The sequence below is a fragment of the Panicum hallii genome, chromosome 4, assembly GCF_002211085.1.
Source record: "Panicum hallii strain FIL2 chromosome 4, PHallii_v3.1, whole genome shotgun sequence".
Taxonomy (NCBI): domain Eukaryota; kingdom Viridiplantae; phylum Streptophyta; class Magnoliopsida; order Poales; family Poaceae; genus Panicum; species Panicum hallii.
The window spans coordinates 50,703,139-50,718,068 of NC_038045.1; the positions used below are offsets into that span (position 1 = coordinate 50,703,139).

At 44.3% G+C, this 14,930-nt stretch overlaps 1 protein-coding gene and 1 long non-coding RNA gene across 2 annotated transcripts; both read right to left on the reverse strand.

Annotated features, from left to right (window-relative positions):
- Positions 1 to 4,235: 4,235 nt before the first annotated feature.
- Positions 4,236 to 9,034, reverse strand: LOC112888610. Its single transcript, XR_003227865.1, has 4 exons — positions 8,865 to 9,034; positions 5,248 to 5,332; positions 5,082 to 5,125; positions 4,236 to 4,906 (listed from the first exon to the last, which is right to left on the reverse strand). It is a non-coding gene; the product is annotated as an uncharacterized LOC112888610 (long non-coding RNA).
- Positions 9,035 to 9,402: 368 nt separating this feature from the next.
- On the reverse strand, positions 9,403 to 12,497 carry LOC112888390 (single-stranded DNA-binding protein WHY1, chloroplastic). The gene is made up of 6 exons (XM_025954601.1): positions 12,087 to 12,497; positions 11,898 to 11,990; positions 11,386 to 11,480; positions 10,705 to 10,778; positions 10,532 to 10,620; positions 9,403 to 10,043 (listed from the first exon to the last, which is right to left on the reverse strand). The coding sequence occupies exons 1-6, from the start codon at positions 12,420 to 12,422 to the stop codon at positions 9,930 to 9,932; spliced, it is 801 nt and encodes a 266-aa protein (XP_025810386.1). The 5' UTR covers positions 12,423 to 12,497; the 3' UTR covers positions 9,403 to 9,929.
- Between the last annotated feature and the right edge of the window lie 2,433 nt (positions 12,498 to 14,930).

Below are 14,930 nucleotides of genomic sequence, written 5' to 3' on the forward strand. Positions count from 1 at the left end.
TCTCTTATTTGGACTTTGGCACAAACGGAGTCGTAACCCAGTGCTAACCTATGTTAGGCGGTCAACATCCGATATTTCAGATAGCGCCGCACTCTTCCATGACTTGGAGACAGAAAAAGAGAAAAAGAAAAAACAGGTACATACAGACGACTGAGATTTATGTGGACTTCAACGTGTGCAACATGTTGCTCTTGTTTTTTGGTTCCAGCTGGAGGTAGATGTGCGTCCAGACTGCGTACGTCCAGCTGCAGGAGCGGCCGGGCCCACTGCTAAGGTCCGTATGAAGCTTCCCACGAGTCATCGTGTCAGCCGACTATTAATTAGAAAACTATCCTCACATAAGAGCTTGATTTCAAAGCTGCTTCAGCATATATAGGACCTCAGAGCAATATCTAGTATCCATTGCATGAAGGTACCTTTATGCATTTGTGATCTGATCTTGTGGAGCAGAAAAGTATGGATAGATCATGACGAATCTGCGGAAACAGCTTAAGTGACTGAACTAACATATATATCAACTTCTGCCAAACAAAACAATGGGGATATTGTTGATAAAATGGTATAGAATCTAAGGCTTTGTTGTTCAATAGAAGTAATGATTTGTTGCTAGCCAGATCTATCAAGGATTGGGCTTCATCTACAAAGCCTGGACTATGACTATTTTTTTTTTCTTGGAAGTAAGGACTATGAGTATATATATCTCCTAGATCCAAGGTTTCCACTTCCTCAGGCGCATCGATATCGATGGTCCACTTGTATGGTATTCTTTGGGAAATCAACAAAGCGACACATTAATCAATTGCAAGACCATTGACCTTAATCATAACTAATACTATAGAAATTAAGAACATGATGCAGTTCTGTGATCCAAAGCTAGCTGTACCATTTTTCCAGAATATCGTCTGGGTTCAGCTAGGGTGGTCTTTGAGATTCTGACTGCCTCTTCTGGTGACACCGTTGGTGCTCTTTTAGAGGCCAAGTCCATGGATTTGGTTCTTTATAGATCCCAATGCTTTGAAACTTCCATTTACTATTGCCCATTTGCGTTGCATTCATGCATGGTTATTGTCTTTCCATCAGTAACAGAGGTTATATTGCCCTGCTACGTGGTAGGTACTTATCTCCATTTAGGACTATTACTCTAATCCTTATGAATCGTTGACTGTATTCACTCAGGTAGAAAGAGACTGAATATTTTTTTTTCAGCCAGTATACAGCCAGCAAGAAGAGGACAATCTCTAAATTATTCGTTGTTTTCTTTGCCGTTTTGGACCTTCATAGCTAGCTCATATATCACCAGAGAAAATTACATTTATATCTATGCTACGCCATAGCTGGCGTTGGAAACTTGTACTTCTCAGCATGTAGCTGAGGTAATCAGCTATCCTGTGCAGTGCCGTTCAAGCTTTCTCTTTGAATTGGTGTACAAAGCTGGATTTCACGTATTTATGTTAATAGCTTGGAGGTTAAAGTTTGCAGCAATTTACGAAGTAGGTAGAAGTAGAACCATAGTTTTTAAAATACATTGCAATTTCAACTTAGCAGTACCGTCATGCTATTCCTCTTCAATTTTACTTTGTCTTCTGTTTCGCTATTTAACGTACGTATGACGGCACCTGTTTTTAATTTAGCCCATCAACCAGAACCAATGCGATATTTTCTTTACAGAATCAGTATCATTTTTAGTTAATTGTGAGTACTGTTCTTTGATCTGAATGGCAGATGCTTATGCTTTTTGACTTGGGAAAAAGAAAAACCACTTGTTTTTATAGTTCTTATAGTTTGAGGCCAGTTGAAGTTACAAAATGAGCAGTGTGATAGCTATACATGCATATGTCATTATTCCAGTGCCCTCCTGTTTCTGATCTGGATTCATGGCTCAGAAGTCAACTGTGTATAGAATTTTTGGCTAAGAGGTAAAAAAGCGTTGATGAGCTGTTAGAATTAGTAAGGTGTTTTGACATGTAGATTATTTAGAGAACAATCTGTGTTTGTACGGTACAGGTACCATGTTCTATTGAATGCAGGTTCATCCTTACAGTTGACTATGGCTTGCCTTTTGCCTTTGTGTATCCGATCCGTTGACCTCACTGAGTATCTTTTTACATTTTGCACAATGAGGCCATGTGTTTTGGTTAATTACCTCTAGAATCTATCAACCAATACATACAATGAAGCAATTGTGCTGTTTTCCAAGTGAAGAGTTACTATGTAATCATATCATGAGATGCATAAATGTAGCATGACTACTAAAAAAAGTTAGGTGCCCGGTCAGATCCAATCTCTAACTGTTTCTATATGTAAAGTTGACGGCTGATAGCATGTTCAGAGGCAACAGTTGCAAGTAGAGTACACAGTTACAGTGTTTTCCTTGACTGTCTAAACTCTAAAGTGAAATGAAGAGCTGGGTACAAATAGAGTCCAACGGTCTGGGTAATACTAACACAGTAGGCAACAGATGGGTAATACTAATACAGTGGTCACTGGCCAATATTTAAGGAAATAACCTAGTTGGCGATCATTTATTCATGTAACTAGGAGCTAACCTAGTTTACGTTGCTGCTGGAAATATTAGGTTTAGGTCACCAAGAGTTTTGACAAGTATATCACATGGGGTTGTTAGATCGATCACACGAGCACAATGACAACACTGGAAGTTCGTGTCTTTATTAGTTAATTGATAACACTAATAAAGGATAGGAGCGAGCATCAACTTGACGTCCGACTTATGTCATGCTTATGTGACATGGACCCAACTACAGTCAAGATTAGCTGTGTCTTTGCTGGTAACATTTTCGGATTAGCAATTTGTCCTTTTGTTTTACCTTGCTATTTTTAAACTAGAAGCATTTCTTCCAGTGGTCAAATAAATAGCAAGGCAAAACAAAAGGACATTTCTTCAGACTAGAGAGCCATACTTCTGAGAAGAAGTCAGACTCGACATACAGGTGTGTCTATGCACGAAAAAAAAAGGAAATGTTTTTCATCAAACAAACAACCTATACATACCATATAATTTCTGTAGTGATCATCATGAAGCAGCAGCAAATGGGGCCTAGGTTTTCAACGATCCCGTCAGAAGCGGTGCCTAATAGCGTCGCCATCCACATGGCGAGACCACTCATTGCCAATGCTTAGAAAGTTGAAACTGCTCGGGAAGAACCAATTGGAAATTCTGAAAAAATCGAATTTCAAACCGGCTGCTTGAGAGATGTGAATTCCCATGCGTGTTTTTGTATTGTCCCGTCAACTCTCGTGGTCTATTCAGAATTAGGAGCATGTGCCGACTATTATTCTCTGATTGGTTGAGTTTTTTTCCATTGAACTACTGTGGGCATGCAAGTGGTATCCGGGGGTCAAGATCACCGGTTCCGAATTTCCAATTCCTGAGATTAGAACTCTTGACGATGGAATTATTTTTTTAGTGAACGTGTCTGAGCACGTATTTCATTAAGAGAAAGTTGATGATGGAATTATGAAAGTCTAAGTACGGTGCACTGTCATATTTATGAAAGGCTTGAATTGGTGTTGAACTAGGTGCCTGAGCACGTATTTTATTAAAAGGAAGTTGATGATGGAATTATGGAAGTCTAAGTACGCTGCACTGTCGTATTTATGAAAGGCTTGAATTGGTGTTGAACTAGGTGTAAGTGGTGTCGCGTGGTTGTAGACTTGTAGTCGCACATGACACCATTTCCTAGTAGTCGCACATGACACTATCGAAACCTTGTATTTGACCATCTACAATGCACAAGTACATGGAAATTATTTGTCCTAGACAGACTAGGATCTGGCGTCCGTAATCATCTCATCGCACGATGTGGACCAAACGTGCTAGTTATATGGTAGTAGAGCCTATCTGTTTCCATCTTTTTTTTTTCCTTTTAAAAAATTCCATGAAGCATCATTGTCAGCTACCAATCAACTTGTTGACCTTAAGAGAATTTAGTACTTTCTATTTCTACATATTTTTTAGAAAAAGAAAATATTTCAGACTTGCATCAAAGAGAGGGATGGTCAAGCTGCCTATGCTAGCACTGCGACGACGTAGTCTAGTGAGCATCAAATAAATTGGCAGCTGATGCAAGTCTCCCGGCTGTATCTGACCTCCAACCTACAGCACATAATCATACACGGGCTTACTTCAAAAGTGGATAACACTCGCATGAATAAACTAGGTCCACCAAATTTGGCTGCATTCACAATCCAAAAGAATTCACACACGTAGAGAAAAATTGGAGAGAGCAACCAGCCGTTCAGAATTCAAAACAAGAGTTAAGATCATGTCCATGATGGCCAACTGAATTGGGGGAGGGACTAAACTTTAATTCCTATCACATTGAATATTTGGTTACTAATTATGAGTATTAAATATAGTTTAATTAAAAAAATTAATTGCATAGATGGAGGCTAATTTGCGAGACGAATCTATTAAATATAATTAGTTCATAATTTGATAATGTGGTGCTACAATAAATATATGTTAGTTTTAATGATAGATTAATTAGATTTAATAGATTCATCTCACGAATTAGCTTCCGCAATTAGTTTTATAATTAGTCTATATTTAATACTCCTAATTAGTAACCAAACATTCACATCGATGTGATAGGGACTAGAGTTTAATCCGTGGAACTAAACACCCCCTTATCTTGCAGGAGCAGCACATAATAGAGGAGACAGAACAGCAAGGTAGATGACAAACATGACCAAAAAACCGTTTACACCGTATCTGGTGTACAGCAGAGGAATAAGTAGGCGGCCTCAATTTTTTTTGCAAATCATAGCTTGTGCAACACTGTTCACCAAGTAGTCAATGATGTGTAAGTCAAGAGGCTGCTTGATCCTTGCCGCCAAATCCAACTTCATTTTAACTAGCCTGTCAAACTGAAGAGAAGATGGCCGGCTGGAAATGCAGTAAAATACACATAAGTAAACCAAATGGCGCAAATATTAGATTATTAACATAGTCGTTACATATCCCTCCAAAGATGAATTTTTGTATGAAGCAATAGAATGGAATAATTCAAACAAGAGAGGTGCATCGTCCCCACAAACATATAGAAATATTCACCACTCACCGACTGTCGTAGATGGGCAAATATGCAGGAGAAATGAGATCAAGCTGTAAAAGACAAAGGAAGCGGTGTTTAGATCTAAATTTAGCATTTATCCAAAAATAACTTTAGAAAAGAATGCAGCAATGCTGTTGCTGAAAAAAGTCAATATCTGAAACATGTCAACTACCTGTTCTGATTTCCAAGCATTTTGACTTTGAGGGATTATGTGTTAGGGAGAAGCTATGCATTGTCGCATTGTACTTGGAGTGCTACTGCAGCATTTCATTTTGGTAAACTTCAATAGTGATCAAATTAAGCAAACCCCCACATGAAATTGAAAATTGGGAATAACAGAAGTCTAAGCTTTGAAAAATTGAATTTGTTAACATATCATCACGGTAGTTTGCGCAGCCATAGAACACTTATAATAATGATGCAGGTCAATGCTTTCATCAAGCATTGAATTGTGCATGTCAAAGAACACAGAACATCTTTCTTCCCTTTTAAGCTGCATTGCATAAGACCTAAAAGTATAATTTGGTTCCTTGCTGTTAAAATATTAAAGCTCAGACCTCATTGGCTCTTTAGTTTTAACACGGAATATTTATATGTAGGCGAGAGTGACAATTAGGTGCTAAACATTTGAGGATGAACTTATGACCACGGCAGCAGAGCATAAAACAGCTAAGATCTCATTGAACCTATTTCTTGGAAGCATCTCTATTGTTCTTCAATAATGTGAAAAGGTCAAATCATCTTCATACAGTCCATCTGCTTATCTAAAAGCCGCCATGAAAATGATAAAGTAAAAAAGAAAAGAGGAAGAACAGCTTCCGTACAGGGAGACGACACAAAATAAGTAGAATCAGTCAGAGCACACAACAATGAAGTTAAAACTGCATGTCCGCTGTTCAGTATTTGCTGGAAGAAAATCACTAGACTTAACTTCTGTACTTTGAACTAGCAAATGCAAACAAGAAAAGTGCAAAAGGAAAACAAAGAAATGTAAAATGCCCTAAACACCCTGGTCCCTTTTTGATCCTCTTACAGAGTTTCCCTTTTCTGCCTTTATTTCCAAGTTGACTCAGTAAAATTTTCATGTATTTACGCTTCTCCATACATTTGGGAAAAGAAAAGAGTGCTGACTAACATGTTCCAATTAACTCGTCTGTATGGCCCGTCATACTCATCTTCATTGTAAAGATAATGTCCCTATTTCTCAAAGATTATAATTGCTGTTGAATTATTGTATCAGTAATGTGATGTTAACGACGAACTCAACCAATCAAATCACAGAATCTCACCTCAGGTTCAAGAAATCACAAGTCACAAGTGTATGGCGAACTGAGTTTGAGTCCTAACAAAGGCATAACGGTTTTGGCCCGAGCTTCTACAAAGCTGCCTGGATGACAGCCAAGGGCGATGTGATGGATTTCCTGTAGGGCTTCTTTCATGGGACTGCCGACCTTAGCAGAGTGAACAGATCATACATGGTACTGCTGCCTAAGAAGCCCGGCACCGTCGCGGTGGATGCATTCCGGCCGATTTGTCTCCAGAACTGCAGTGTCAAAATAGGCGCCAAGCTACTGACCACGCGCCTGCAACGGGAGATTTCAGAACTGATTGACCTGGATCAGACCGGCTTTCTCAAGGGGCGCACGATTGCAGAGAATTTTGTTCCACAAATGGAAAACGCCGACGTTGGTTCTCAAGCTGGATTTCGCGAAGGCATTTGACACAGTTAATTGGAACTGCCTCTTGGGTGCGCCGGCTGCTGGATACTTCACACACCGCCGTCCTGGTGAACGGGTGCCCTGGGCCTTGGATCACATGCAAACGCGGCCTTCGGCAGGGTGACCCCATGTCGCCCCACCTGTTCTTGCTCGTGGCAGACGTGCTGCAGGCGCTGATCAAGCAAGACAACCACTGTCCGTAACCCGCTCGACCCCTCCACAACTTGCCCAGTGTTGCAATACGCGGATGACACTCTCATTCTTATGAGGGGCGAACTGGCAGATGTGGAGCGGTTGAAATCATTGTTGGATCAGTTCTCGGCAGCTACCGGACTCCACGGCAATTATCACAAGAGTACAGCCGTGCCCATGCACATGAGTGAAGATGACATTCCACGCTGCATCTCGGCCCTGGGGTGCAAACGAGAAGGTTTCCCCCAAACCTACCTGGGATTGCCACTCTCGTGTGAGAAACTAGATTGTCTGCTTTTGATCCATATATCGGCAAAGCAGATCGGCATCTGGCAGGGTGTCAGGCATCCCTGTTAAACCCCATGGGAAGAACCGTCCTCATTAACTCTGTTTTGCAGGCGCAGCTTCCTCTGGACCGCTTGGGATCAAAGATCTAGCAGTTCAGAATACATGCCTGTTGCTGAAGCTCCTACACAAGCTCTATGATGATGAACTGACCTCCTGGGCCAGATGGGTTCGGCAGAACGTTTGCCTTGCAACCCTTGAAGGCGACGTTCAAGGAACACATTGGAATTGTCTTCCGCGGAGAGACACTGAATCTACAGCAAACTCTACAAACCTGCAAGAATGCTGCGCAAGCCTGGAGCTGCAGGATGCCGCGTGATGATAGAGGCATAAGCGATCAATGGTGTACCCTTTTTTCTTTGGCAATGTAACCCTGACGTGATGTAACTGCTACCCTGATCCGGCCATTAAGGGCCAACTGAAATTAATACATAGTTTACATACAGGTGGGGGATCCTCTCCCCCTCCGTTGATAGTAAAAAAAAAAACTTGTGGAAACATTGAAAACTTAGGACAGGAGGGCATCGAGAAGAAAGAATAAACTTAGGACAGGAGGGCATAACATTTGCAAAAAAAAATAATAAGCAAAATATTCCCATAGTTGACTACCTTATGGATCCTCCTTCAGCTCTTTGGATCTTTGCCAAACTGAGATAAATTTTTTGCACGCTTCGCTGTCCTCACAAGTCACAAGAAAGTGCTGCGATTCAAGATGTAAACGATATTGTCATTCTCATGTCCGCCCTAGGGATTACTTTTGTCCGGGGTCAGTTTTTCCTCAACCACCCAACTTGTCCCAAAAATCCTTATAAAGAAAAAAAAACTTGTCCCTCAAAACAAGGAAAGCAAAGTACGGCATGGATGAGAAAATAAGAGTGCAAGTTGTGTTATTGAGGTCAGAAAGCTGCACTCACCAGCATAGGACTATTTGATCGGCCTATCTCCGACAGGATCATGTCAACATTGAGCTATACTTGGCAGTGCAAATGCAAATGTACTGGGGCTTGCCCCTAGAACTCTAAAAATACTGCAGATGACAGTATTCTAATGCTCAAAAGGCAGCAGATTTCAACTCCCACTGGTAGGAAAAAAGAAAGGATATCATCATGGTTGGTTTGCTGCAGTGGCTCCTTGGAAGTGACACTGCAACTGTAAGCCCTACCCCTCGCTCAAACTGTCGCTACTTAACACAGCAGAGCGGCCAAAGCGGCTGAATTTTGCTGTCTGCCCATGAGGCCATGACCGAGCGTCATGGCCTCGCCTCGTGGTAGGACGCTACCCTCGGTTCTCAGGAGGGGAGCGCGCGGCCATGGGCATGTTCCATCAGCACAAGGGAGCTCAAAGCTGAACGACCAAACAAAACGGGGGAAGAAATCCTAGCAGGTGACACGACCGAGCGGTGGAAACAGAGCATCCGAACTCTACTGCACTGCGGCTGGAAGTCCACACTGACTGTTGAACGGCGAAATGGTCCATCTCAAAGCAAAGGAAGGGGGGGCACCGCAACCGCATCGAGGGAGGGGAGGAGACTGACCTGACCTGGCCTGACCATCCAGATGATCTGCGCCGGCGCGCTGCGACGTGGGCATGCGCGGTCGACGGCGAACTCGGCGGGAGGCGGCCGTGGAGAGGACTGGGCTGATCCTATCAGGCTGCGCCGTGGCGGACGGGCGGTGGAAAGAAAGTTGCAGGAAAGTTCTAGCAGGTTCTTCGTCGCACTGGCCGCCGGGATACGATGGGCCGCCCACGGCCCACGGGGTTCCATTCTCCGTGGGCCGAGGCGAACTGAGCCGTTGAGGCCCTGACGAGCCAACGGCGACGCTTTCCCTTGGTGGCCGTTGAATGACTAAAGGTTATGATGGGCCTCCAACGGCCCACAGGGCTCCATTCTCTGTGGGCCGAGCCGAATAGGCAAGGGGAGCCTAATCGAGGCCCTGACGAGCCAACGGCGACGCTATCCCTTAGTGACCGTTGAATGACAAGGTTCCTGCCTTTTCTTCTCATCTTCTGCGGAAAAGGATTCAACGCACATAAACTCGAGCAATACAATCTGGTACTCAGCAGGATGGCAATTTTGGATTCGAAGTGCACAGCACAATTTCAGATAGGAAGACATCCATGGGGGAAGAACAAGGCAGTAGATTGCAGCAAAGACTACATTTACAATAACCTCAGGTGAGTATTTCAAGACTGGAATGGGGCATTCCTTCTATGGCCGTACAAATCATTTCTCAGTTTTATACCACTAAGAACTGTAGGTTATGGGCAGATTGACACAAGGCCATAGCACCTTTGCCGCCGTGCAGGCATCTCAACTTCAGCAATGGAAATCCGCTGCTGTTGCAGCCGCCTCCAAGTCAGAACTGAGCTTTGTTGCCCCAAAACATGCCCTCACCATGCCACGCCCCGTGGAACCCTGGACAGCTGAGAAATTCCAAATAGCTGGAGTGCTACCAAATCCAGCTTAACTACAAAGGAAACAAAGGGAGTAAAGCCCCAAATGGCATTCATCACAGATCATCCTACCGAATTATGCACCAAACCAAACAATTTCATCCTTTGAGCTGTAGCCATCTCCCCCCCTCATGTGCACCATCGGTCACCTTCGCCACTCATACTCAGGCGCCGACTGTGGCCTGCTGTATGGCCGTGATTCCTCAGGTTTGATAGAACTTGTAAATGTGCTCCAGCCCATTAGGTGTGGTATGATGTACTGCACATTTAATAATACGATTGGGTATTATTTTTCATGAGTGCATGGGGGTGTTACACGCTAAACTCAAAACATGCAAGGCAAAACAAAATTCCCAGCTAATTTTTTAAGTAGATCTGAACATGATTTAAAAAATGAGAATGTCTTCATTGTCAACAACCCAGAATGCAGAAATTCAATATCCATGGTAGAGTGGCGCAGACATACATAATCAAAATGACATGATGATCAAAATAAAGTTGTTATCAAGACAATTCAGACATTACCGCATGGAAAAAAATCATAGCAGAAAAAAATAGATTTGACAGTATATATCATGCAACATGTTAATATATGAAAAACTGTGGAAGTAGAACCAAGAACCAAGTGCAAGTAATCAGGCAACTAGAACACATGTAATTTGTTCAGACTATAGCAATAAAAAAACTAGAAGTTCTAAAGAAGCCCCCTGCAGGAGGATTGATCATTGAAAAGGACATCATACTTACGTTGAAAGTTGATACAATGACAGCAAACTCTCCCTTGGTTATAGGGATGTAAATGCTCTCATCGACGTTGAGAAGACGATTCTGGACACCTGATAGCAATAATGGTCATCAGATAAATTTGTGAACCTAGGCTGATAAAACCAAAATATGTAACTAAGTTCGAAACTACATACTGAGGTTGAAAAAGCGACCATTGCCATCTGGTGTTGGCTCAACCTTAAGAACCTTACGCACTTTACCTTCTTCACTGTTTTCATGAAAAGATGAAATGATAATAAGAATAAGGCTTTCCTGATGGACAATACCAAGGCTCCCACCAATATGGAAAGAGTAAAGAACGAAATAAAAATATAAAATGAGGAACCTAAGAACGTGAAGATGCTTAAAAGTCTAGATATCTATACTATATAGACAATGTGATCAAGGAAAGCTGGAAGCCTCATTGAGCTATCTTTATTAGAGATACTGGATGGAATTGGGATTACATTAGCTAGCAAGATTCCCCTGTTTTGAAACAATAGCAGAACACGGGGGCAAGGGGCAAGGGCAATGCCGCCATGCAGTGGATGTCTTTAAACATAAGATAGCAATAACGATAAGTCCTCAAACCAGATTGACACAGATTCTACTAAAGAAGTTTGATGTTGCCTTTTTATACCACTGGACAGACAACATAAGAAACTAAGCTATGTTGCAATTTCTAGGGATAATAACAAAAATGCAGCAAAATTTTAACATGATCCGCATTCCTCACTTTTTTTTATTTTGGAAATTCTCTGAGTCTGATGTTTCAGGATAAGGTAGATTCACTAGGAGAAAAACGCAGATAATCAGATATACTAAATGAGACCAACCTCCTCCCCTTGAAAGGGTCATGAAAGAACTCGCATGAATCCGTTGGACCAAGAGTAAGCAGGGTTCCTATCTCCCACACAGATAATGAGAACACCTGTATAGCAATGCATCAAACAAGTTTGTGTAAGCAAATTATTTGGATGCCTATAGTCAGCAGACCTATTATGAAACTTACAAAATCATACAGGCATACAGCACATTTATAGAGTTTTACAACATACAGCACATAGGCAATAGGAACCATAAAAGATCTCACTGTGAGTGTACTATTGTTGAATAAACAAACGCATGGTTCCATGAGTAAGCTTACAAATCAGCAACTATCCAGCCAGCTCCGAAACTGAGCCTCTAACTTAACTAGAAATTCGAGTCAAGATACACTATACATTATACAAGTATCAGCTTTTGTCCCCATATCTAATGAAATGAGAGCAATAGCTCTCAAATTGGCGTCTTGAGTATCAAAAAGGAAGATAATTTGAAAGCAAAATATGAGCCAATTGGAGCATACCTGCTTGCGCGTCCAGTCATACTGGCGCGTGGCCACGGCGGGCGCGAACTGCAGCAGCACAAACCCCTCCTTGGCCACCTTGTACGCCCCAGACTGCAAACCCGCACACGCACGGAATGTCCATTAGCCCACGGAAGAATGGAAGCCGCACACAGGCGCGAGACGACGGCCCCCCGCTCCTCTACCTACATCGAGCGGCACGAACTGCGGCGGCCTGGGGTCGAAGGACAGCGCGGCCTTGCCCTTGTAGATGCTGTAGCTGGTGAACACCCTCCCCTCGTGCGCGCCGTTGGGCGGGCGCCCGTAACCGCCGTCCCCGCGCGGCGGCGGCGGGGCCCGCGGGTCGAAGTAGTCGGAGTGGCGCGGGGAGGCGACGGGGCACGCGGGGAGGGCGGGCTTCCTGGAGGAGGCGAGAGGCGGGGCTAGGGAGAGGGCCACGGTCTGCAGGGCCCTGGGGTGGTGTACCGGCAGCAGCGGGGGCGGCGGCGAGGGGAGCGAGAGGAAAAGCGGCGCCGGCGGCGGCATATCGCCGAACGGGCTGCGGACGAGGAGACGGCGCGGACGGGTGGGTGTGCCGACCGCGAAGGGGTTTATCCTGTGGCGGTCAGTGGACCGGTGAGCCTGTGAGGCTTGGGCGGTCGGGCTCGCGGGGAAAGCCCGGGCCGTTACATTATTGGCTTTGGGCCGATGGTTACATGGCCCACCCCACAGTGATGAAACGTGGTGCCCTGAAGCCCGGCCATCGCATCCGCAGCATTGGGCCATCTTACTCGCAGTTTTTTTTTTTGAAAACTTTACTCGCTGTTTTTTTATGCTAGTACCTACCAATGCAAATTATTGAAAGTCCGGTTTGAAACTACAAAAGCTAACAAAGTGCAAGTGTCATGTGGCAAATTTTATCAATGATATATAACCCTTTTTCTACATACACACCGTTAGACTTGTCCTTACTTGTTTACGCACGGCACTATTAAAGGGTTATTTGTAGAATTCTTCTATCTCTAATTTAGAGATGGAGGAGGAAGAAACTGATGAAACGGCATTTTCCCCCCTCTGTCTCAACTTGTTGGAAGAAAAAAGTTTGGTAAAATAGTTCTTCTTTTTTTTTTAGAGATGGAGGGGGAAGAGGAGACATTAGAGCCGAAGAAACCATTATTTTTAAGTCATGGTTTCTAGTATAAACTGATCGCCACCTCCTAATAGCCTCGACCGAAGGTTATGTGCAGGTTCGTGAGTCCGGAAGGTCCATAGGCGCAACCTTCGACCAGCGGAAAGCCTTGTGCACGTAATGCTCTCTTCCATGCGTGCAGGACTGGAAATTCAAGGTTCGGAGGTCAAGGCGGGAACGGAGGAGCCATCATCGAACGATGGCATGACTTCTGAAGATGCTGCGGCCTACGTAAGGTCATTAAGACACGAGAACTCGAGAAGACGTAAAAGACTGACCAAAGGTTGTTTTGAGGTTAAGAGAAAAGCGTGATCCGGTAGTAGAACATAATTTGTATACTCTAATATGTAAAAAGAAAAATTCTCGGGGCCGGATTTTTCCTCAAACCAGTTAGTTATGAATGACCTATCCGTCCACGAAAATTCTACAAGAGGACAGCACACGCTGATTATAAAGACGCGAAAAGAATGTCGCTGTTTGGCGCCCGCCAGGTTCTTAAACTAAGGCGGAGTCAAGGATTCGTGCCACGCGCGCTCGGCAGGAACGAAGCCCTGCGAAGAACCCAAGGTCTCCCCGTTTTGTCACCACCTCCGATCCTCCTTGCCTCTGCCTGCTGCCGACTTCAGCACAGCTGCGATTCTTCAGAGATCAGAATTCCAACCTGCGTCTGCCTGCCAACCTGCTACCTGCTACCTGGTCTTTGCATTACTATACTCTAGGCATGCATCTAATGCGTCCCTAGGCGCTAGCTCGATGTTCATTAGCAGGTGGGTTGCGTCCTGATCTGTCCAGCTCAATGTGTTCTCTGCGATCTGATGAGGAAAAGCCATGGAATACGCCACAGATGGAGAATGTTCTCTGTGCTTGTCCTTTTTAACGGTTTGGGGATGATGTTCATGCCAGTCTGGTGATCGAGCATGCATACCGTTTGTGAGAAGCAGTATCGCCATCGTTTTCATGGGGTGATATTCAGCGCCTGCCGGGACGAATTTGTATTCTGAAAAAGGTGTCATTGTCTTTGAAATCCGGTAGGAAGTGTGTCGCACAAACTGATTTTTTTTTGAAACCGGGCTGTACTGAACTTCCGTCAATGGCTTCTCATTATGCTAGTATGTTGGATGGTCAGGCAACATAGGAGAGTGCATATCCGATCCCTAATTTGAGTTTATCTATCTTTCTAATGTTTCTGATACAACCAATAAGATCGAATAATCATGAAGACTTAACAATCTCAAATGTGTCAATCAAATGGTGAGAAGTCAAAATTAAAGCCACACTGATTACTGCTCTACCACCAATGCAATGTGAATAATCTTTCTTTCTAAAATAGCCGTTGTCGGTCGGTTTCATATAAAAAGGAAAATCAGACGAAGAACAAATCTTTGTCCAATCCAGAGCACACCTATGGGCTGCAACACGCGTGCATAACGGGCACAGTCGGCGCCACTATAAAAAAACAGTTTCTAGGGGTGGATAAAAACGGTGGATGTGGTACTGCCCTGTTTCTCGCAGTTATAAATGCTATTTGTAGGGGCGGGTAACGTGCCTGCATTTGTAGAGGCGGGTGCAGATTAAATAAAAAACAAAAAATCACCGGCAGTTGGCAGCCGCCGCTCTTCCGCGCCGGCAGCTGCTGCTGCCCGCGCCGGCTCGGGGCGTGCCGCCGGGGACGGAGAGCATCGCCGCCACCGCCGCTCGTGCGCTTGCCGCCGGAATCCGCCCATGCGCTCGCTCGCCGACAAATTCACTCGTGTGCTCGTCGTCTGATCTATCCGCCTGCGCGCTCGCCGCCCGACCCGCCCGCCCGCGCGCTCGCCACTGCAGGATTGGGCCGCCACTGTAGGATTGGGCCGCCGCTGCCACAT

Coding starts and splice junctions, on each gene's coding strand:
- LOC112888390 (XM_025954601.1), bottom strand. CDS start 12,422: ATGCCGCCGCCGGCGCCGCTTTTCCTCTCGCTCCCCTCGCCGCCGCCC. Junction 11,481..11,897: donor ATGACTGGACGCGCAAGCAG/GTATGCTCCAAT, acceptor ATTGCTATACAG/GTGTTCTCATTATCTGTGTG. Junction 10,044..10,531: donor TCATTGTATCAACTTTCAAC/GTAAGTATGATG, acceptor TTAAATGTGCAG/TACATCATACCACACCTAAT.